The 23,747-nt window shown below is 38.4% G+C and overlaps 1 protein-coding gene across 2 annotated transcripts; it reads left to right on the top strand.

Moving 5' to 3' along the window:
- On the top strand, positions 1–23,747 carry LOC127447935 (macrophage mannose receptor 1-like). 2 transcript variants are annotated; one of them, XM_051710166.1, is made up of 8 exons: positions 1–71; positions 5,344–5,408; positions 5,899–6,270; positions 8,912–9,253; positions 9,508–9,596; positions 21,598–21,706; positions 23,367–23,411; positions 23,694–23,747. In XM_051710166.1, exons 2-8 carry the CDS (start codon positions 5,372–5,374, stop codon positions 23,726–23,728), a joined length of 1,029 nt encoding a protein of 342 aa, XP_051566126.1. In that variant the 5' UTR covers positions 1–71; positions 5,344–5,371; the 3' UTR covers positions 23,729–23,747. The 2 variants fall into 2 exon arrangements, with proteins under 2 accessions (XP_051566126.1, XP_051566136.1); XM_051710176.1 differs by lacking the exons at positions 21,598–21,706; positions 23,367–23,411; positions 23,694–23,747 and adding exons at positions 12,545–12,710; positions 18,745–18,956.

The raw sequence follows: 23,747 nt of genomic DNA, 5'->3' as shown, positions 1-23,747 counted from the left end.
CAACTTGGCTAACAAATTTAAAGGGACAAAGAACAAGAAGATCCCAAAACACCCTGAGAACTCATTGAAAGGTAAGACAAAATTTAATCAGTCCACAATCTTTTTTGCTCATGTTACCACTTAATGAGATTTCAGAATTAATTATCATTTGCTTAGTAATTATGTTCAAATGGCTGGTTTACTCCCTTATAGTATTTTACTGGATAACGACAATTCTATTAGTTTCTGCTTTCAGCACATTTTTGCTTTTTATCTTTAGAGATGTTTTGATATTAATGTACTGTTATAAAACATGTTGTGTAGTGCAATAATTTGTACCTGTTCTTATTCTAGATGGATTGACAATATGTAATTGTATTTTCCTCGAAGAAAAAAAAATAAATTCTCTTCCATTTTTAATTATTTTTTTACATTTTTTTTATTTTTTTTTATATACTGTAATTTATCTAAATTTCTGTCATCTATCAATTTGAAAATGATTGGTTATGAATTTACACATTGCCCTAAAATATAAAATAAAATGTTGTCACCATATATTGAGTTTTGTGGAATCATTCACAAAATCTATTTCTAATTTGGCAATCTCTTTGGGATCACTGAAATGTTACAGTGCAAACAAGGAAGTAAATAGGGTGTTTTCAAGCTTGCAAATTTGGAAGAGGGATATTTCTTTTCCTTATACATATATACATTTTAACTTTAAAGTTCACATCCATTTGTCATTTGTGAACTACTCGCTTACTTTTTTGGGGAATATATGGTATTTCAAGGACGTAAACAATAACAAAGAAATTAGAACGCTACTGACCCTGAAGCGCTTGTTAACACTCTATCAGTTAACAGTTTCTCAAAGAACATCAAATGGTTACCTGAAGTGACTTATCCAGACGTGTTGTTGATACTGAGGGTCTACGCGAGAGAGGCGATGAAACTGTACTGTAGTTTTAGATGCTTACAATTATTTCCTCAGTGGAGAGATCAGAAATATTGGATCACTCTTGTTATAATCGGTGAAGTCATTCAATGAAGCTGTCTGCATTTCTTTTTTAATTATAACAATTATTTTCTTGTCTCTTTTTCTGTGCTAGCTTCTGTACTAGTCCAGCTACTCTGAGAACTTGGCAGTTCAATACTGCAGATATTGTTAAATTTTGTGTGAAAATTGCTTGCTGTGTTCCTAATTTTTAAGTCGATTTGGATAAAAGAGAGCGATCAATAGTCACTATACTCTTACTTAACTAGCCAGCTAAACTCTACCTATCAAACTTACTGTTAGTTGGTAAACATTTAGTTCACATAGTAATATGTGTGGTCCAGTTGTTTGTATTACACATATCCAGCCATTTCACTTCACTGCTGCGGTTCATGCGTCCATTTGTGGTTGCTCTTTCGGCAATCTAAACATTAGGGATGTGCCCGATGGCAAATACCATATTTGGAAAGGCATGAATAATGATTTCAAAACAATTAACGAATTCACCCAAATAAAAGGAAAAAATATTAGTTTGACTGATTATCCAACAAGGAAAATGTGACATTTTAAATATAAATAGTCTGTGAAGCCAATATTACTAAAGTGTAAACCTTATTTACGAAAATGCGCACAGTGTGATTTCAAATCGGATGGCCGTGTTCTTGACTCTGTTTGCGTTCTCTGTTTATTGTGTGTTGGAGCTTGTCGAATCTTACCAAGGCCCAGCTCTAGGAAGAGTCCTGATTGTTCCAAACTTCTTCAATTTAAGAATTATTTAGGCCACTGTGCTCTTGGGAACCTTCAATGAAGCCTAAATTTTTTGTAGCCTTCCCCAGATCTGTGCCTCGACACAATCCTGTCTCTGAGCTCTGCAGGCAGTTACTTTGACCTTATGGCTTGTTTTTTGCTCTGATATGCTTTTTCAGCTGTGAGACTTTATATAGACAGGTGTGTGCCTTTCTAAATCATGTCCATTTAATTGAATTTGCCACAGGTGGACTCCAATCAAAGTGTAGAAACATCTCAAAGATGATTCAGACAAATGGCATGCACCTCCCATTTATTGTAATGATAGGTTTTTCTGGTGTTTAATAGAACTTTAATTGATAGAAGTTGCAGAATTATTGATTTTATATTATAAACCCATTTTATTTATTTGTAAATAAATGAATATATATATATATATGTATATATATATATATATAAATGTTTCTTTAAACAGTTTCAGTTTTTAATGTAACTTTATATGTGTTTAATATAGAAAATGACAATATGATATAAATTAGCTGGCTATCTTGAATAATGCAAACACAGAAAAAAAAACAAAAAAAAACTATTCTAAAGAGTGGAATATATTAAATGTGCACATCAAATAGTGTCATATACCGATCAGCTACAACATTAAAACCATCTGCCTAATATAATGTAGGTCCCACTCATGCTGCCAAAACAGCTCTGACCCGTCGAGGCATGGACTCTACAAGACCTCTGAAGGTGTCATTTAGGATCTGGCACCAAGACATTAGCAGCAGATCCTTTAAGTCCTGTAATTTGCAAGGTGGGGCCTCCATGGATCAGACTTGTTGGTCCAGCACATCCCATAGATGCTCAACCAGATTGAGATCTGGTGAATTTGGAGGCCAATCAACACCTTGAACTCTTTGTCATGTTCCTCAAACCATTCCTGAATTTTTTTTGCAGTGTGGCAGAGTGCAATATCCTGCTGAAAGAGGCCACTGCCATCAGTGAATACTGTTGCCATAAAGGGTTGTACATGGTCTGCAACAATCTTTAGGTAGGTGGTACGTGTCAAAGTAACATCAACATGAATGGCAGGACCCAAGGTTTCCCAGCAGAACATTGCCCAGAGCATCACACTCCCTCCGCCAGCCTGCCTTCTTCCCATGGTGCATCCTGCTGCTACCTCTACCCCATGTAAACGACGCACATGTACCCATCGTCCACATGATCTAAAAGAAAATGTGATTCATCAGACCAGGCCACCTTCTTCCATTGCTCCATGGTCCAGTTCTGACGCTCACATGCCCATTGTAGGTGCTTTCGGCAGTGGTCAGGGGTCAGCATTAAGTTTTTCAGCAATTTGTCCTACAGTAGCTCTTCTGTGTGATCGAACCAGACAGGCTAGCTTTCACTCCTCATGCACATCAATGAGCCTTGGGCACCCATGACCCTGTCGCTGGTTCACCGGTTGTCCTTCTTTGGACCACTTTTGGTAGGTACTAACCACTGCATACCTGGAACACCCAACAAGACCTGCCGTTTTGGAGATGCCCTGACCCAGCCGTCTAGCCATCACAAATTGGCCCTTGTCAAAGTCGCTCAGATCCTTATGCTTGCCCATTTTTCCTGCTTCCAACAAATGAAAATCAAGAACTGACTGTTCACTTGCTGACTAATAAATCCCACCCTGTAACGATGTTGCTGGCACTGACAGTGATGGAGACGATGACAATGGAATGAAGAACCCAAGTGCACGGCGGCCATGTCAAGTCAAGTTCATGTTTATGCTTATGTTTCATGTTTAAAGTTAGGGTTATTTGGATATCACTTTTGTTTAATAAATTGCACTTGGGTTCTTCATTCCATCGTCATCGTCTTCATCATTGTCAGTGCTAGCAGCATCGTTACAGAATACCTGACCTACAATGAACCCAGCAATCCAGCTCCTCCGCCTACAACAGGGGAGTCGTCCCATGGAGGATTATGTAGAAAACTTTTGCGCTCTGGCATGCCAGGTGGATTTTAATGAGGTGGCCCTCAAGGACTGTTTCCGATTTGGACTGAATGAGCCCATCTCTTTTCTGATGCCAGGTGGTCAGAGTACCCACAACCTGGCTCAATATATCACCTCGCCCTGCAGATTATTGGTTCCACGTTCACTGTGGGGGAGGTGGATGCCAAGCCAGAGTTCCACGAAATGGCCTCTGAGCCAGAGTTCCACGACATGGCCTGCTGAGCCAGAGTTCCACGTCATGGCCGCCAAGCCCTTAGTTCTCCTGAGCAGGCAAGGGGAACTTTCAACCCTCCGACCCCGCCTGGACCCTCCGAGCCCTGGACTCCTCCTTGGCCTGTCGGTCCCTCGATATTGCCTCAGCTCTGCGTTCCCTCGGCTCCACTGTGGTCCTTCAGCCTGTCAGCTTTGCCGGAGTCCCTGGTCCCTCCAGCTCCTCCTTGGTCTGTCAGTCACCTGGCTCCGCCTTGGCTCTCCAATCCTCTGGCTGCACCTTGTCCCTCCGATCCGTCAGCTCCTCCGGGGATCTTCTTCCCTACAGCTCCGCCTTGGTCCTCAGTCCCACCGGCTCTGCCTCAGTCTTCCGATCCCCCAGCTCCACCTTGCTCCTCCGAGCCTCCAGCACCACCTTGGTCCTCCCTGCCATCGGCTCCACCCTGGCTCTTCGAGTCTTCAGCTACTCTCCGGGCACCAAGTTCCATGGTGTCACACTTCAAGCCTCTCACGGCTCCGCTTTCCAAGGCTCCGCCCCTCAAGTCTCTCACAACCCCACCTTCCACAGCTCCACCCCTCGAGCCTCTCAGGGCCCCACCTTCCATTGACTCTGCCCTGGTCCCATGCCCCAACCCCTGTCTCGCCAGACCACGCCCCACACCTCAAGACACCCCCCCCAGCTCCCTACACAACTTTGGAACTATGTCATGTTATGTGTTTGTTCATGTTTTGGGGCGTCGGGAGCCGCCCCTAGTGGGGGGGATATGTAATGTTTAATTTATGTGTTCATGTATATCATGTCTTATTTTGTATTCTAGTTCCTGTTTCATGACGTGTTACCTAGTCATGTGATGTCCTGTTTTCCCTCCATGTTCATGTGTCTTGTTTTCATTGGTTCATTGTCTTGTTATCTTGTTATCAGTTCTGTCTGTTCATTGGTCATTTTTGTCATGTGTTCTCCCATGTAAACTATGACTGTGCTACCAAACACAACCAAAGTTACATTCAACAATACCTGACAAGGGACAATGGAAAACATGAGGGCTTAAATACTAGACATGGGAGAACACATGACAAAAATGACCAATGAACAGACAGAACTGATAACAAGATAAGACAATGAACCAATGAAAACAAGACACATGAACATGGAGGGAAAACAGGACATCACATGACTAAGGAACACATGACATGAAACAGGAACTAGAATACAAAATAAGACATGATATACATGAACACACACATTAAACATTACACACCCCTTGACAGGTGCCATTGTAATGAGATAATAATTGTTATTCACTTCACCTGTCAGTGGTTTTAATGTTGTGGCTGGTATATATATATATATATATATATATATATATTTATTTATTTATTTATTTTATTTCCAACCCCCCAACAGTGATAACACCACTGGCAGGTTGGAAGTGATGGAACAAATTTGGCTCTTTATCCTTTCTCTGTCAGGTAAGAGTTGGTGTATGTAACCGCTTTACAAAAGGCAACAAAATTGAAACAAAAGCAAACTTTACAATTAAAGTTCACAATTAATTATGAAATATACTGTACTAAAAATCAGTATTTTTATTCAATCCATTACAGGTTTCATCTTAAAAAGCTTTTCAATCATCAATACTATAACATTACATATATGCATATTTGTATTCATGATAACAATTGTTGTTTTTAGTAATATTAGTATTTATTATTAAATTAATAATAATCAAGTTGTTTCAAAAATGTTTTTTTTTTTCGCTTTGATATCTTAGCCGCAGCAATGTGAGATGCTAAATGTTCATCATTTCACAGTTTGTATCACAATTGCAATATTTGACCAAATAAACACATTTTAATTTTTATTTTTTTGCCAAATTGTGCAGCCTTAGTTTTGACCCACCAGTGCTCTAAACTAGATCTCTATTCTATTCTATTGTATTCTATTCTATTCTATTCTCAGGAGTCCTGTCACTAACTTTGTGCAACACACATGACTACATTCTAATTAAAGAGTTAAAGACATGGGGAGATGCTCAAGCTTACTGCCGAAAGCACCATGTTGATCTGGCCACTGTTCAAAGTGATGAAAACTTCCAAAGTCTGCAAAAAGAAGCAGATAAAAATCTATTTTCTTTAAGTGCCTGGACTGGACTCTACAATGACATCAATGGCTGGCGGTGGTCTTATGAAGATGAGAACAAAACATTTGATAACTGGTGGTCAGAACAGCCAAATAACTATGGTGCAGGACAGGAGTGTGTTGTTTTAAGATCTGACGGACTTTGGAATGACTTGTCCTGCAGTGAACTAAGATTTTTTGTGTGTTATGATGGTAAGAAATATGTACACTTTTTCTTTATAACATAATTATTGCAGTGTATGATGCAAATTTGTGCCTGCAATCAAAACATTTTCCAGAAATTCTAAAGTCAACATGAAATGCCATTTGTTGCTTCTGTAAGTAGATTTCTGAGTGAAACAGGAAATGACTCTTCCTCTATAGCCCCATAGTAAGGACATCAACATTTGCTTTTAATGTTCAGCTTAACGTTAATATATTTATGCATTTATTCAAGTCATAGCAGAAGCGTTTAATCAGGGGAGTGCATCGTGGCCGTCTGACCCCACCCATATCCTGGACCATTCCTTTGTTCACTTACCTTCCTTTACAAAGCCCCATTCACCGCGGGGACACCAGATCCCCCTTCATTTTGGAAACTTTTCCCCATGGACACTTTATTCCCCATTTTGGACATTTTCTGTTAATTATTATTTCCAATAAATACCTCTCCGAGGCTTGACGGCACACCCACTGTGTCTGTCTATATAATATGCATTAATTCAATTTTAATTACTTTTCATTATGATTCTCAATGCAATAATGACTTAATTGTAACTGCGAGGTTTGGTGAGAGATTCAGAGGGAAAATACAGTATAATTCAAGGCAGGCAAATGCGCTAAATAAAATCAACTTGCGATTTTTGCACAGTGCTTCTAATAGTCGATTAGTTGGTGTTGAATGATTACTTGATTATTTGATTACCGGAACTTGTTCACATCCCTCAAAAAGCACCTAAAACTGTCATAAAAGTAGTCTGTGAGACTTGTGCATCATATTCTAAGTTTTTCAAAAGGCATACAGTCACTCTGTATGATGAACAGACTGAAATTTAAGTCATTATTCACAATTAAACGAAACAATCATTGCTAACCTATGTAAAAAATAGCACAAATTCAATTTTCCAACAGGTCAATTACGCAACCTTTTACAATGTGAGTAAATCACAAATTTCACACTATGCAACTAATAATGTCTGTTATTAGCCACTGGCTGGTAAATATATTCAGATTTCACTCGACAGTCACTGAGTTGTGAAGTGGCAAAGAAGATTATCACATAGATCAGGGGTTGGCAACCTACTAACATTGGCACACAGAGAGGTAATCACTGGCACGCAAGCAACAGCGAGAGAGAATTGGACTATTTTATGTTTATAGTCCCTCACATCTGCATTTTAATCTACATCTTGATGTAATCCTTCTTCATGATAACGTTTTCTTGAGCGGTTTGGGAGGCTAAACACAAAGTTTAAGTGTGACGAGCCTGCACAACGTGTGCAAGCCAAGCCAGGTGTGCAGTACACAATTTCAAGCAGCGCTTCACTTTCGGTAAATGCACCCTCTTTTACTTGGGTTGTGTTGCGAGGTTGAGCGGCTGACAGCCTGCATTTCATGTTTCATTTGTTTCTTTTTGTTTTCAGAATAACACGTGTTGTAGTGTTAATTTTTAACACAACATACAGCCTCCTTAAACCACAATGACGGTTACTATCAAACAGAACTGCCACTCCCTATATGCATACTGGATTATGTAGTTTGTTTAGGGCACCAGAAACTCTTTATTATTTATTATTCAAAGACCTAACAGCAGTCGCTAAACACAGACAATCACCTCGCATCTCGCACCACATCAGATAATCGCCTCGCACAAACACGCTTCATTAAATGTTTTGCTGCAGTTTCCCAGTGAAATATCCAGCGGGGGGCGCCAAAAGTGAGTAAAATTATGTCGTAATCAGATCATTTTTTAAGGTGAATATTAGATGTTTTAATGAGTAAAAGTACCTCCCTAACCTAAACCTTTAACCTTAACCTAAACAATAGTTTCTTAAAAGAAAATGAGAAGAAACAAAACAGACATACTTACACCAAACCAACACCTAAACCTAACAGATACTCTCCTAACACAAAAGGCTAAATGAAAAGCAATAACATAGTTCTGTGTGAGTAATTTTGTGAAAAATAAGTGTTTATAAAGCAAGGTCATAGATCTGGCTTGAATATTGGGGGGGGGGGGGGGGGTTGCAGCGTGAAGCATCTACATGTTTCAATTGATCATGGTATAAATATGGGGGGGGGGGGTGTACCTGCTTGTTTTGATAATTGGGCGGGGGGGGGGGGCTTACCTCCCCCTCATCCCCCCTGGAAACTACGCCCCTGTTATAAAGACACAATCAGCCTTTGTACTCGTGATTTGTGTGAGAGTGAATAGTGTCTCTAATGTTAATTTCACCAGGAAAACGAAAGAACACGGCACATAAAAGTCACTTTGAAAAAAAAATATGTTATAATAATGTCATTCTAGGTTGAAATGATTGGCTACTTTGTGACACGCTTTCGCTCCCAGACATAAGGCATCTGCCACTTAAAACTAGCAAACACGAAGTCCGTCAAAGCGTTTAGTTGTGCATGTAAATGCACACAGTGTTGCCGTCAGGCTTGACAGGATGCTCAAACACAGAGCAATATTTTATAGCACCACAGAGTCAGCATTTGCACTTTTTAGGAAGTCAACTTACCAGTGGCTTACTTAATTTAACATACAAAAATGACACAATTCACCTCGGAGAGAAAAACATATTTTAGCTTGTCATGCTTTAACAATTTGACTTTTTATTTTGTATTTTCACAGATCAGAGCAACAGTACAGACACATATGTTTTAGTTACTAAGGTAAAAACATGGCTTGAAGCACAGACACACTGCAGAAAGCGTTATACAGACCTGGTCACCATTAGAAATCAAACTGACAATGACCTGTTAACAGAGATGATCCCAGTGATTGCAGATGCGGTCTGGATTGGTTTATTCAGGGACAAATGGAAATGGTCCGACCAGGCCAACTTTACATCCTCAACTGAAGTGACTGTTCAACATCTGATTGGACCAAATGAAGACTGTGCTTCTGTAGATTATACAGGTTACATTGAGGACTACATCTGCTCTAAAACTCTTTACTTCTATTGTGACACTGGTAGGTCTGAGCTTAACTTGTTTTTGTTTATTCTTTTTTTTCTTCTTCTTCTTCTTCTTCTTCTTCTTCTTCTTACTGTTGGAAAAAATATGACAAAATCTTTAAAGGAATAGTTCACCCATAGATGAAAATTCTCATTATTTACTCACCCTTATGTTGTTCCAATCCCGTAGGCTGCTTTTTTTTTTTTTTTTTTTTTTCGCTGGGGATCTTTTTGAAGTATCAAATTGATATTGTGTATGTTTTACCCACAGTGAAGCTGAAAAGGCAGATAGTGAGACTGGAGGTAAAAGCTGATCAGAAAGTGAGTGATGCTACATTGAAGGCTCTCGTCTTACAACAGGTGAGTGTCACACTCTTCATAATGTTCATATGTAACACTTACAGCATAATAGCATTCAGAGATGATATTCTTCTCACCACAATTGTACAGAGTGGTTATCTGAGTTATCGTAGACTTTGTCAGTTCAAACCAGTCTGGCCATTCTCTGTTGACCTCTCTCATCAACAAGACGTTTCCGTCCACAGAACTGCCGCTCACTGGATGTTTTTTGTTTTTGGCACCATTCTGAGTAAATTCTAGAGACTGTTGTGTGTGAAAATCCCAGGAGATCAGCAGTTACAGAAATACTCAAACCAGCCCGTCTGGCACCAACAATTATCCATGCGATTATCTAATCAGCCAATCATGTGGCAGCAGTGCAGTGCATAAAATCATTCAGATACGGGTCAGGAACTTCAGTTAATGTTCACATCAACCATCAGAATGGGGATAAAATGTGATCTCAGTGATTTGGAGCATGGCATGATTGTTGGTGTTGGGTTGGCGCTGTTTTGGCGGCACGAGGGGGACCTACGCAATATTAGGCAGGTGGTTTTAATGTTGTGGCCAATCGGTGTGTGTGTATATATATCATTTTTTGTTTAAAATTTTTTTAAAATATATGGAGTTCAAAAAACAAGTGTAAATGTAAAATTGACCAAAACTAAAGTTGACCAAAAATAGAAACATATTTTAAATAGAAATATTTTGATGAACCATTATTTTTCATGTTATTCGTAAGTTTTTAAATTCTTAAAAGGAAATCATATTTTATTCCTATTGTATTATTTGATTTATATATTTGAAGTTAAATATGCTAATATATATATATATATATATTTCTTAAAGTGTATGAAGCACACATGCAGAAAAAAGCACACCTTTAAAAAGGTAAATTTATTGTCATAATTGCACTATTTGTTTGACAATTAATCATCAGCCTAATTTCATACTGGTGACAGCTGTAATTGTAACATGATTTTTTTTTTTTTTTTTTTTAAGTTACCCCCCCCCCCCAAAACCCAACCCCAACTCAAATGTACAGTACTGTAATGAGAAAGAAGTATCAATACAATTACATATTTGCCCCTCAATATCCTGTTTTCTACACGTTTGTCACTGAATGAACACATTGATGATATTATTAATTTGCATTTAGATACACTACACATTATTTATAATACACATATAGCCTACTTTTACAAATGTGAATTCAATGTGTAGTGGTAGACCAATATGAGTTTATTCGGGTATTATTTTACATAGTTACTGAAAAATATTTTATTAAAAACATACAAATATATTGTTTATTATTCATTAGAGGTTGTTCCTGTTGCTGCCAGCATGCTGCACGAGTGTTTGTAGCTTGTTAGCCTGCTTAGCATTGCTTATTCTTATACGCTCATCATTTTATCCTTTGCCATTTTACCACATACTTCACGTTTTTCCGCTTTTCTAGTGTTTCATCTGTGTGTATTATACGCGTGCACCTGTTTCTTTTTTTTTTTTTTGCTTTTATCCGCTTTTTTCCACTTGTCTACATTTCGCATCTCGACTGCATGCATTTGTTTTCTCCACTGTGTTTAACACGGATTATTGCATCAATCTCAAACATCTGCTGATTAGGGATCACATCGATCTCAAACCCTCCCACTCAAGAACAACCATAGCAACAACAACAACCACAACAAACAACTGCAGTAAGCCATGGCATCTGCTTATGTTATTTCTTCTTGCATTCTTCCTGCCACGTTTACTATAGCTTCTTTCAACAGCAATGAGGAATTCACATGTGATAAATGTAAGGAATTAGTCAGGCTGACGAAGAAGGTTAATGAGCAAGAGACACGCATCCGAACACTAGTAGAGGTCAGTGAGAAAGAGAAGCCATTAGATACTGTTTCGGTTGTGGGTAGAACAGCGAGCAACACACAAACTTTGGTTTTCGACCCTAATAATTGGTGATTCTATTGTAAGGAACTTGGAAATAGAGACTCCAGCCATCATTGTTAAATGCATTTCGGGGGCTCAGGCATCTGACATCAGAGTGCTGGCTAATGCTAAATGTAGATTTTCTAAAATTGTTATTCATGTCACCCCTAATGGTGCCTGGCTTCATCAGTCAGAGATCACTAGAGATAATGTTAACCCTCAGGGGTTGACGGACACGCCGGCGCATCCTGCTGGATTTTTTTCCTCATAACAGTGGAAACATCTTAAAATACTCCATCATTTTTGGGCATACAGATAAGTGTAAGACATCATTAGAGACTATAAAGGGTCTAATTTTATTGTGTACACTCACAATAACAACAAAACATTGTGCTTTTTTAAAAATAAAGAAAATAAATAGGGTGCACTTTCAGCCATCTCTGTCTCCACGAGCATCTTTCTAAAACACGTCACAAAAATGAACTGAAACTCCGTGAATATTTATCACACAAACATGAAATATATGTCTAAATAAAGCTTAAAATGTCTACTTTTAAATAAAACAATTCAAATTTAAAACAAATATTCTCCTGCAATGTAATCTGTATGAAACAAAGCGATGTACAGTTTCTCCTTGCTCAGCTAATTATCGCTAATGTGATCACACCCACCAGCAGAGCACACTATTCATATGGTAATGTGCTGAGGCGATCAATGCAAATGGTTAACGGGCAGTGGTGGCTCAGCGGTTAAGGCTCTGGGTTACTGATCAGAAGGTCAGGGGTTCAAGCCCCAGCACTGCCAAGATGCCACTGTTGGGCCCTTGAGCAAGGCCCTTGACCCTATCTGCTCCAGGGGTGCTGTATCATGGCTGACCCTGCACTCTGACCCCAGCTTAGCTGGGATATGTGAAAAAAAGAATTTCACTGTATATGTGCAAATACACTGTATAATGTGTGATAAATAAATTTAATTATAATTTATAATTATAACGCCCCCAACAATGCCTTAAAAAGCATCAAAAATTTCATCATCAGATTCATTCACTTTCCTGCACGTTTGGAAGATGGCACGATACACAGGTGAGGAACTCCTGGATAATGACGAAAAGTTCACATTTTCCTCAGAAGAAGAGTGGGACTCCGATGAACGTTTGCATTTCGAAGAATGACTTGATCTAGCCGAGGATACAATTTCAGATGAGTAAGTCGTTAGTTTTACTTACATATTAGTTGACATGTTATAAACGGACATATTTTACTAGTTGGATTATTTACAGACTTGCCAGCCAGTATTCAGAGTATTGAAATTTTAAATACAGGTATGTCCTAATAAGCAAGTTTTAGTTACATTTAAATGTTGTTTCAGCTAAAGCAGGTATTTAAATTGTAAGCTGTATGATATAAATATGATATGTAATATGATATAAAAATAATATGAATGTTTAGATTATATTTTAACTAGTGTTTATGCTGCCTCATTATCATCAGTGAAGCTTGTGTTTGCAAATATCTGTTCGGGTGTAAATGTGTAAAATGTGCTGTAAATACAGTGCATCCAGAAAGTATTCACAGCGCTTCACTTTTTCCACATTTTGTTATATTACAGCCTTATTCCAAAATGGATTAAATTCATTATTTTCCTCAAAATTCTACAAACAATACCCCATAATGACAATGTGAAAGAAGTTTGTTTGAAATCTTTGCAAATTTATTAAAAATAAAAAACGAAAAATATCACATGTACATAAGTATTCACAGCCTTTACATGACACTCAAAATTGAGCTCAGGTGCAGCCTGTTTCCACTGATCATCCTTGAGATGTTTCTACAACTTGATTGGAGTCCACCTGTGGTAAATTCAGTTGATTGGACATGATTTGGAAAGGCACACACCTGTCTATATAAGGTCCCACAGTTAACAGTGCATGTCAGAGCACAAACCAAGCCATGAAGTCCAAGGAATTGTCTGTAGACCTCCGAGACAGGACTGTATCGAGGCACAGATCTGGGGAAGGGTACAGAAATATTTCTGCAGGATTGAAGGTCCCAATGAGCACAGTGGCCTCCATCATCCATAAATGGAAGAAGTTTGGAACCACCAGGACTCTTCCTAGAGCTGGCCGCCCGGCCAAACTGAGCGATTGGGGGAGAAGGGCCTTAGTCAGGGAGGTGACCAAGAACCCGATGGTCACTCTGACAGAGCTCCAGCGTTTCTCTGTGGAGAGAGGAGAACCTTCCAGAACAACAACCATCTCTGCAGCACTCCACCAATCAGGCCTGTATGGTAGAGTGGCCAGATGGAAGCCACTCCTCAGTAATAGGCACATGACAGCCTGCCTGGTGTTTGCCAAAAGGCACCTGAAGGACTCTCAGACCATGAGAAACAAAATTCTCTGGTCTGATGAAACAAAGATTGAACTCTTTGGCCTGAATGTCAAGCATCATGTCTAGAAGAAACCAGGCACCGCTCATCACCTGGCCAATAACATCCCTACAGTGAAGCATGGTGGTGGCAGCATCATGCTGTGGGGTTTTTCAGCAGCAGAAACTGGGAGACTAGTCAGGATCGAGGGAAAGATGAATGCAGCAATGTACAGAGACATCCTTGATGAAAACCTGCTCCAGAGCGCTCTGGACCTCAGAGTGGGGCGAAGGTTCATCTTCCAACAGGACAACAACCCTAAGCACACATCCAGGATAACAAAGGAGTGGCTCTGGGACAACTCTGTGAATGTCCTTGAGTGGCCCAGCCTGAGCCCAGACTTGAACCCGATTGAACATCTCTGGAGAGATCTGAAAATGGCTGTGCACCGACACTCCCCATCCAACCTGATGGAGCTTGAGAGGTCCTGCAAAGAAGAATGGGAGAAACTGCCCAAAAATAGGTGTGCCAAGCTTGTAGCATCATAATCAAAAAGACTTGAGGCTTTAATTGGTGCCAAAGGTGCTTCAACAAAGTACTGAGCAAAGGCTGTGAATACTTATGTACATGTGATATTTTCGTTTTTTATTTTTAATAAATTTGCAAAGATTTCAAACAAACTTCTTTCACGTTGTCATTATGGGGTATTGTTTATAGAATTTTGAGGAAAATAATGAATTTAATCCATTTTGGAATAAAGATGTAACATAACAAAATGTGGAAAAAGTGAAGCGCTGTGAATACTTTCCGGATGCACTGTATGCCCATATTAGAAAATCAGCATATTAGAATGATTTCTGAAGGATCATGTGACACTGAAGACTGCAGTAATGATGCTGAAAATTCAGCTTTGATCACAGGAATAAATTGCATTTTACAATATATTCAAAGAGAAAACAGTTATTTTTTAGTAATTGTAAAAATATTTCACAATATCACTGTTTTTGCTCTATTTTGGATCAAATAAATGCAGCCTTGGTGAGCAGAAGAGATTTCTTTAAAAAAAAAAAAAAATCTTACAGATATAAAACGTTTAAAGGGTAGTGTAGGTCTATAGTTTTTAAGTTAAGTCTTTATGTAAAGAAAATGTATGGTCAGATTACTTCTTTTAACTTGAACTTGATTTTATGAATAAGCTACAAACAATACATTCAATCATTAAGTCTCCTCACATTCATTCTCTCTCAGGGGAGGGGTCTTGTCTCCTCAGGTGTGAATCACATCAGTATTCATGATCATCCATGCCTCCTCGCATATGGCCTTTCTAACACTAAAAGTATCTTACAAAAGTTAAATTACTATATTGTTTTGCATGAATGAGTGATCAGGATGGTTTTCACATCATTTTTGGAGCAAAAACTCTAGGCTACATGATCCAGTTCTGTAAAAATGTTTAGTATGTGTTATATGGCCTTATTTCAGTTACTTAAATATTTTGTTTTTTCAAAAACCATGCATAAACGTTATTTTCTCAAAAATACAAACATGTACATACATGTTGTTCACATATTATTGTAGCCCAGTTTGTGCTGAATACAGTGTTATCAGACTTTAGCCATTAATATGTTTTTAAGCAACTGAAAAAAACACAAATGTCAAGGCATGTCAAAACTTCTCTAGGGCCCAAAACACCCTCAGACCCCAGAGGGTTAAAGAGGTGTGTGAACTGCCAAAATGATGTCAGACACTGTACTATGCTCGGGCCACCTCCCTACTCATCATGGTTATGAGGTTTATAGTAGATTAATGTCACTGAATGACTGTTATTTGAGTGTTGTCTGGAGAGTAGCATAGGATTTATAGACAATTGGAAGAGTTTTTGGGGTAGACCTGACCTGCTTCAGAGAGACAGACTCCATCACTCCAGGGAAGATGCCGCTCTCCTCTCTAGTAATTTGGCTCATAGCCTTAATAGTGATAGCATTTGACTAATTGGGGCCCAAGTCAGGAAGCAGACAAACTGGTTAATCTGAACATCTGCTAGCTGCCTTGAGACATCACACAGGTCACATAAACTACAACACATAGAGACTGTACCACCTAGATATATAGAGACTGTGTCTGCTCCCCGAACTACCAAACACAAACCCCTCACTAAATAATTTAGAAAAAAATATGATTAAACTAAAAATAAAATAAAAAAATGTTTAGATAAACATCATATAAAATGGAGGGATACTAAACATTAGATCTCTTTCTACCAAAACACTAACTGTAAATGAAATTATTACAGATCATATTTTGGATGCATTCTGTTTGACTGTTACCTGGCTTAAACCGGATGAATATATTAGTTTAAATGAATCTACTCCCCCAGGTCATCGTTATAAACATGAACCTCGTCTGAAGGGTCGATTTACACTGAAGTTTTTGGTGTCACTCAGAGGACAGGATATAAGTTTAAGTCTTTTGAACTAATAATGCTTAATGTGACAACGTCAGATTTAGATAAAAAATCTCTGTCGTCTTTTGCCCTTGCTACTGTATATGGATAACCTGGGCTGTACTCAGATTTCCTTGGTGAATTTGCAAATTTTCTATCAGATCTATTAGTTAATGTAGATAGAGCTTTAATTGTTGGTGACTTCAACATTTACATTGATAATGAAAACAACACATTGGGATTAACATTTTATTGATATTCTCAACTCTCTTGGAGTCAGACAAAATGTGACAGGACCAACTCATCACCATAATCATACGCTAGATTTAATTCTGTCATATGGAGTTGATGTTGCAAGCGTAAACAAAGACGGGGTAAGAGGGGCGGCCTGCGGGCTAAGTTAAAGCTCAACCCACATCGCCCAGCGCTACCGAGCATCTTCCTCGCTAATGTGTGGTCTCTGGCAAATAAGATCGACGAACTATGGCTCCAGATTACACAGTGAATGTTTTTGGACTGTAACATTATGGTTTTCACGGAAACTTGGCTCAATAGCACCATTCCAACCAGCGCGATTGAGCTAGAGGGGTCAATATTTACAGAGCTGACAGAAAGGCTGTGGACTCCGGTCAAAGCAAAGGTCGGGGTGTTTGCATCTATGTTAACAGAACTTGGTGCACCAATGCTGTTATTACCAAATCCCACTGTTCTGCTGATAGTGAGTACCTCTTTATCAAGTCCAGACCCTTTTACCTGCCCCATGAATTTACATATACTATAATCGCTGCAGTATATGTACCCCCAAATGCTAATGCTATGCTAGCCATGAAGGAACTCTCTTCTGTTGTTAGTAAACTGCAAACAACGCATCCAGACAGAGCTTTTATCATTGCTGGGGGGATTTCAATCACGTCAATTTGAGGACAGCAATCCCCAAATTTTATCAAAATGTTTCTAGCCCTACAAGAGGAGACAACACTCTTTATCATGTTTATACAAACATCTCTGATGCCTACAAAGCCACCCCCTCCCACATTTTGGACAATCTGATCACTTATCCCTGTTCCTACTCCCCAAATACACCCCCATCATCAAATGTGTGAAACCCACAGTGAGGACTCTAAAAATGTGGCTGGAAGGAGCAGACTCTTCACTACAGCATGAGTTCCAGAACACAGACTGGAATGCATTTGCTTCTCAGGCCAACCTGGACTCACACATGGACATTAATACCTACACAAATTCTGTTCTGCAACACATCAACAGGTGTGTCGACAAGATAATCATCCATAAAACAATTAAAACATACCCCAATCAGAAACCCTGGATGAACAAGGAAGTCTGACTCCTGCTGAAGGCACTTGATGCTGCTTTCAGATCTGGTGACCGGGAAGCCTACAATTTATCCAGGGCCAATCTGAAGAGGGGAATTAAAGCAGCCAAACACAATTATAAACTGCGGATTGAGGACAAAATTAAGAACAACGACCCCCGACATATGTGGACAGGCATCCATGCCCTCACAGACTACAAACCAGCGAACAGCACCCCCCAACCAGTAATGCTACCCTCCCAGACGAACTGAACACCTTTTATGCTCACTTTGATCGTGGAAAAACAGAACCACCCATAAAGCTCTCACCTGATGATCTGCTGCTCACATTTTCCACCAGTGACGTGTGCTCCACCCTGAGCAGAGTGAGTGCACATAAAGCTGCTGGCCCTGATGGCACCGCTGGCTGAGTGCTCAGGGCCTGCGCAGAACAGCTGGCTGACGTCTTCACAAACATTTTCAACCTCTCCTTGGCCCAGCCATTGTCCCCACCTGCTTCAAAACAGCCAATATTTTACCAGTACCAAAACATGTTGCTGCAGTGGCCCTCAACGACTTCCACCCCATTGCTCTTACTCCCATCTTCGCTAAGTGTTTTGAGAGGCTGGTCCTCTCCCACCTGAAAACATGCCTACCTCCAACACTGGACCCATATCAGTTCGCCTACAAACCCAACAGATCATCTGAGGATCCTATCGCCTCAGCTATTCACTCTGCCCTGACTCACTTGGACAAAAAAAACACATATTTCAGGATGCTATTCATTGATTTCAGTTCTGCCTTCAATACTGTGATCCCATCCAAGCTGATCTCCAAGCTCACTGATCTTGTAGATCCTTTTCATACTTGGCTCTTAAACTATGGAATAGACTCCCTAACACTGTTAAGGATGCAGACACACTCACTCAGTTTATGTCTAGACTAAAGACTCATCTATTTAGCCAGGCATTCACCTAATTTATCCTTCAACTCACAATTAGGCTGCTTTAGTTAGATCTGCCAGAACCAGAAACATCCATCATGATCTATAACTCTGCATAAAATTGAATGGAATCTATGCTAATATTATTCTATTTGTTTCCATGTCTCAACCTCAGGATTCATATCCCAAGGTTACCAGAGCCTGCCAGATCCAGCTCCGTTCCTGCTTGGTGTCAGACTCCACTGTTACATGTCGCTGAGAGATGATGACAAACTACAGCCGGTGCTAGCCAAACATCACTTCAGTCTTTTGACTTCAGAGGATGAACTGATTCCAACTCCATTGCCTGAACCTTGGACTTAGAATGGCCCCACCGAACCTCACCGAAATGACCTGCAGGTTGAACTGCGATGCACCTCATCATTTAACTCTGTCTGCATCACCTTTGTCTATTGATGGACTACACTCTTGAAATGGAATACATAGACTATAATTTAATTGCCAACAAAAGCCTTCATCAGTCAACTAGCAAAGGACAATGCATCTATGTAAACTTCTGCAGTTAATCCAGGTTGGACTTCAAAAACATTAGTCATTAATCTAAAAGTTCATAAAAAAAGATTGTATTTTTATTTTTAAAATACTGGACCTTAATGCTTACTTAATTTACAAATGTAAAACCATGACTTGCACTGCACACAAATAACTAATATTGGCATTATATTCATGTTGTTTTGCCAGAGAGGAACTGGCTCCCACAGTGAGCCTGGTTTCTCCTAAAGTTATTTTTTTTTTCCATTAACCAACATCTCACGGAGTTTTGTGTTCTTTGCTACAGTCTCCTTCAGCTTGCTCACAGGGGTTATAAATAAAATTATTATTTAATTATTTAATTTCTATACACATTTTACAATCATATTTAATCAAACCACACAATGATCACTGTAAGACATTATAGGTATTACAGTTTCATGATTTCCTGCTTTGAAAGATGTGTGCTGTGAAAAGCACTACACAAATAAAATAAAAAATCAGTTTTGCCAATTAATCGGCACCGATAACAGATTTCTGGAACTATTGGTTATCTGCAAAAATCCACACAGATAGTTTTCCCTGTTGCGTTCGGTGCTGGAGCGGCTGGGAAGGGTCCGCTGTCATTATACAGCATGAGAGCGGCCTCTAGAGGCAAAATAAAAACGTCACTGATGCCTTGTGGTGTTTGTTTTGACATGTGAGACTCCACACTGTATAGAGCGTAAAACTTCAGATGTGGATTTAAAACAACAATGGAATATATATATATAAGGTATATATACAGTACACGTTGTCATATCATTATAAATTAATTAATTTGTTGACAAGTTGCTGCATTAGTAGAGAACAGCAGTATGTTTGCTGACAAGGCGGAGATTTAATAACATTAAAGATAACCTCAAGCGGTTGGAACAATGTGACAGAAATACACGCAAGTCCTACCCAAATGTTTAAATGTCACGATTGTTACCATCTATTACCATCTATTTGCATTTGTTTATATTCAGCTGGTCATGTTTATGCATTTGTTAGCCAGCTAAGTTGCATATTTAAAGCTAGTGACATGAGAAAGCAAATTAATATCTTCATGCAGCCAAGAGAAACATATAACTAAATCAGAAATATATCTGATTTCAATTTTTTTGTTTTTATCCTCACTGTAATATGATGACTTCAGATCGATCACATTCTTGCACTAAAAAGGCTAGACACAGCGCAACAAATACAGTTTAACAGAAAGCAGGTGTCTCAATATGCTTTTAAAGTTCTTTTTAATTAGACACATCATCTAAAAAACAGCGCACTTGCACTAAACACTGAATAAACAATTACAAAGGGAAACAAAGACATTCGTCTTGTGCACGTTTACATAGAAAAACAAATGGATGGTTGCAAAAGTGTTCGGTGTGAACAGACCCTTACAGTTGTTGGAGATCTTTGGCCGTTGTGTCTTGCTCTCTTATAAGCATTTCTCAGATTAAGCAATGAGTTGTTTAAATGCTTTGTAAGGAAAGATGTTCAACTCGGAAATGTGTGTCTCGAGATTCTCGTGTTCGGTTCCAGTCTGTTGTGTTCCGTCTGTTTGAACAGCCCCTGGCCTGTGCACATAATCTGAGCCGCTTCACCACTGAGTTCAGCCGGATACCACTGCTATCTGTGAATATTGCTACTCTACATACAACTGAACTGAATAAAACTTAATGTGGTATTTCGCTGTTATTATGAAGCTTGAGTCTGGAGTAGTAGGAATCAGTGCAAGTGTAACACCATGTGAACTGTCTATTGAAGCATTTATCCCAATCATTTTACTTCTGACTTAACATTTGAGAATATGGACAGACTAAAACTTTTTATTTATTTATTTCATGCACATTAGTTGAAAATGAAATGCTCTTTTTTAACAGGCAGGATAGGAATGTTCTATGCAATAATATAACAGTGCTGAATGGTTTATGTATTTATTGCATCCTCTTGTGGACTAAAGAAACAGCATCAATTTAAAAATCAGCTGACTTTAAAATTCAAATGTTAGTTAATATATATTAATATGCATATATTTATTTCATTTAAAAAAGTACAATACATTTTCATGGTTCATTCAGTAGTTTATTTTTGTAAGAAAGTTCAGCACTATTTTACTTTGAGTGTTATTTTTTCATTCAGTATCAGTTTTAAAAACTATCAGTTAATTAATCTGTTATCGGCAGGTACTGCCCAACTTAGCTATCAGTATCAGTAAAATCCACTATTGGTCGACCTCTATTATTCATGGAAAACTGATTTAATCAGCCAATCGGATTGTGTTATCCATCAATCACTCAAAGTGAGAATTATAAACCAAACTCAAAAGTTAAACATCCAAGTGCATTATGGTAAAGACATGTTTTTTTTTTTGTTTGTTTGTTTGTTTGTTTTTTATTTATTTATTTATTTTTGTTAATTACTATTATTAGATTCACTCTTTGAGTAATCAAAACCTCTTTCTGTTGTTCAGTTACAGAAAACACTGGAAAACCAGGGCTTGACCGAAGACGTCACCATGACATGGAGGGAGCAACAAGATGGAAAAGTCTTCCAGAAGACTAAGAAATTTGTACCAGAAAGTAATAATGGAAGCTCTTCTTGCTCTGATTAAGACTTTTAAACTCGTCTTTTTTCTTGGAGGAAAATGTATACAAAATAATTTAATGCTGTATTTGGTTTTAGGGAGTATAGTTCTGAATGATTTATTCAATTAAGTATAACAATATAACAAGTTAAAATGCACTTCTTACACTATGTTATTCATTTTAGCAGATACTTTTGAAGTTATAAATATTAGTTGACAATTGACATATTTCAAATGCTAACACGTCTGTTTTAGTGTTGCAGAATTTCACTGTTGTATTTGTCTTCATTAAGAATAAGTGCATCTGGTGTGAGGATAAAAATTATTATTATTATTTTTTTTATTCATTTAAGCCTTGTAAACTTAATATATCTTAGCTCAGTGGTTTTCAAACTTTTTTGTCAGCCAAACTCTGTTGACCTAAATTAATTACTTTAAGTACCCCCTGATATTTTGAGTAATGTTAACCTTTCGAAATATAATTATAGATTTTAGCACTTTATTGTATTATGATATTTTAATGAACCTTCATAACATCTATAGTTTTTCTTATAATATTCATAAATTGTACTTCAATTCAAATAATAAAGAAAATAAATAATAACTTGTCAAATGGTTTATTTAATTTGTATATGTAATAGTGGGAATTCGTTTTCTTTCACGGTTTCTTTTCATCAGGATCTTGCTGATAAAAATACAGTCATCTGAAGACAAGCAAAGCCTTTTTCTACAATCAGAGAGCATTAGAAAATATTTTACACAGAAGGAAAACTATGATTACATGGAAAGAAACCATCAAACAACCATAAAACAAATTATGCATATTAACATAAGAAAAACACATCCAGAAATTTAATTGTATTCCCTCACTTCCCCGATATATTGATATAAGTTCATGGTAAATATTTTTTTAATATCTATGATGTGTCGATTGAAAGCCTTAAAAATTCTGTCTGTGCATGGTACAGATTTCTCCATAATTCCTTTTCAATGCTTTTTAGAATGTTGGGGCCATTTAATTTGATTTTTAACTAGTTTAATCATCAACATGTTATGAGATTTCATAGCGGTTTTGAGCAAATAATCAATGCCGAATCCACGACCCAGCTCTGTTTATGATGATCTGAGCGCTCGGTCCACCTGTTAATGCACAACTCTGAATTGATCTGTCCATTGAGCCTTGAGCCGCATTGACTCATCCATGTAGAGCTGTTTCCTTTAGCTATTGGAACGTTTGCCATTTGACATTTCTCATGAGCAACAAAAAATGACAGTGCACAATCAGAGAGTTTGTAATCGCACTAGTGCAAACTCTTGCAAAGTTTAATCTCACAGTTAGGAAAAATGGTCTCAACATGCAAACACATTCAAAAGTCACAGTCTGCAGCCCTGTAAAAGGTTTATAGATCTGTAATATCTTTAGCAAATATGCGAGAAAAAGTACTCCCTCACTGCACGTGCTCACACTAAACTCAACAAGCATTCAATGAGCTGCTGCACAAGAGAGGGACACAGAAGATGACAGAATTTATTTAAATATTACTCAGTTTAAAGATTAATTAATTGCATCATTGCGAGTTGTAAAGTTGTCTTTCATGCATATTTATTATACGGTAGGCCTAATTGCTGTTTGTAAATGTGACACTGCTTCACAGGCAGAAGGGAAGGAGAACACAGGGAAGTGGGGTTTCCAGGTTCAGGTAAGAGTTTTAATCGGCCACCTCAGTGCTTTACAATTTCACAAACTCATCAGCTTCACAGGCACGTAGTTACTTAAACACATCAGCTTCACAAACAAAATAGATTAAGCACAACAGCTTCTGTAGCACCGTGGCCTTCCTTGTGCCAGACTCTCTCTCTCTCCCCACTGCTGGTGGCGTGGCTGTTTATATGCTGCTCTCCCCATGCTCACTGGAATTAGAGACAGGTGTTACACATAATCTAGCTCAGGTGCAAGTGCCCTTACCACTTTCTCTCTCCAGACGGACGCTTGACCATGCCCCCGCTGCCACAGTAAAGTTGTGTTATTTTTTCAT

The sequence above is a fragment of the Myxocyprinus asiaticus genome, chromosome 1, assembly GCF_019703515.2.
Source record: "Myxocyprinus asiaticus isolate MX2 ecotype Aquarium Trade chromosome 1, UBuf_Myxa_2, whole genome shotgun sequence".
Lineage (NCBI taxonomy): Eukaryota > Metazoa > Chordata > Actinopteri > Cypriniformes > Catostomidae > Myxocyprinus > Myxocyprinus asiaticus.
Note: the sequence above shows the minus strand (reverse complement) of the source record. Positions and strands in the feature narration are given on the sequence as shown.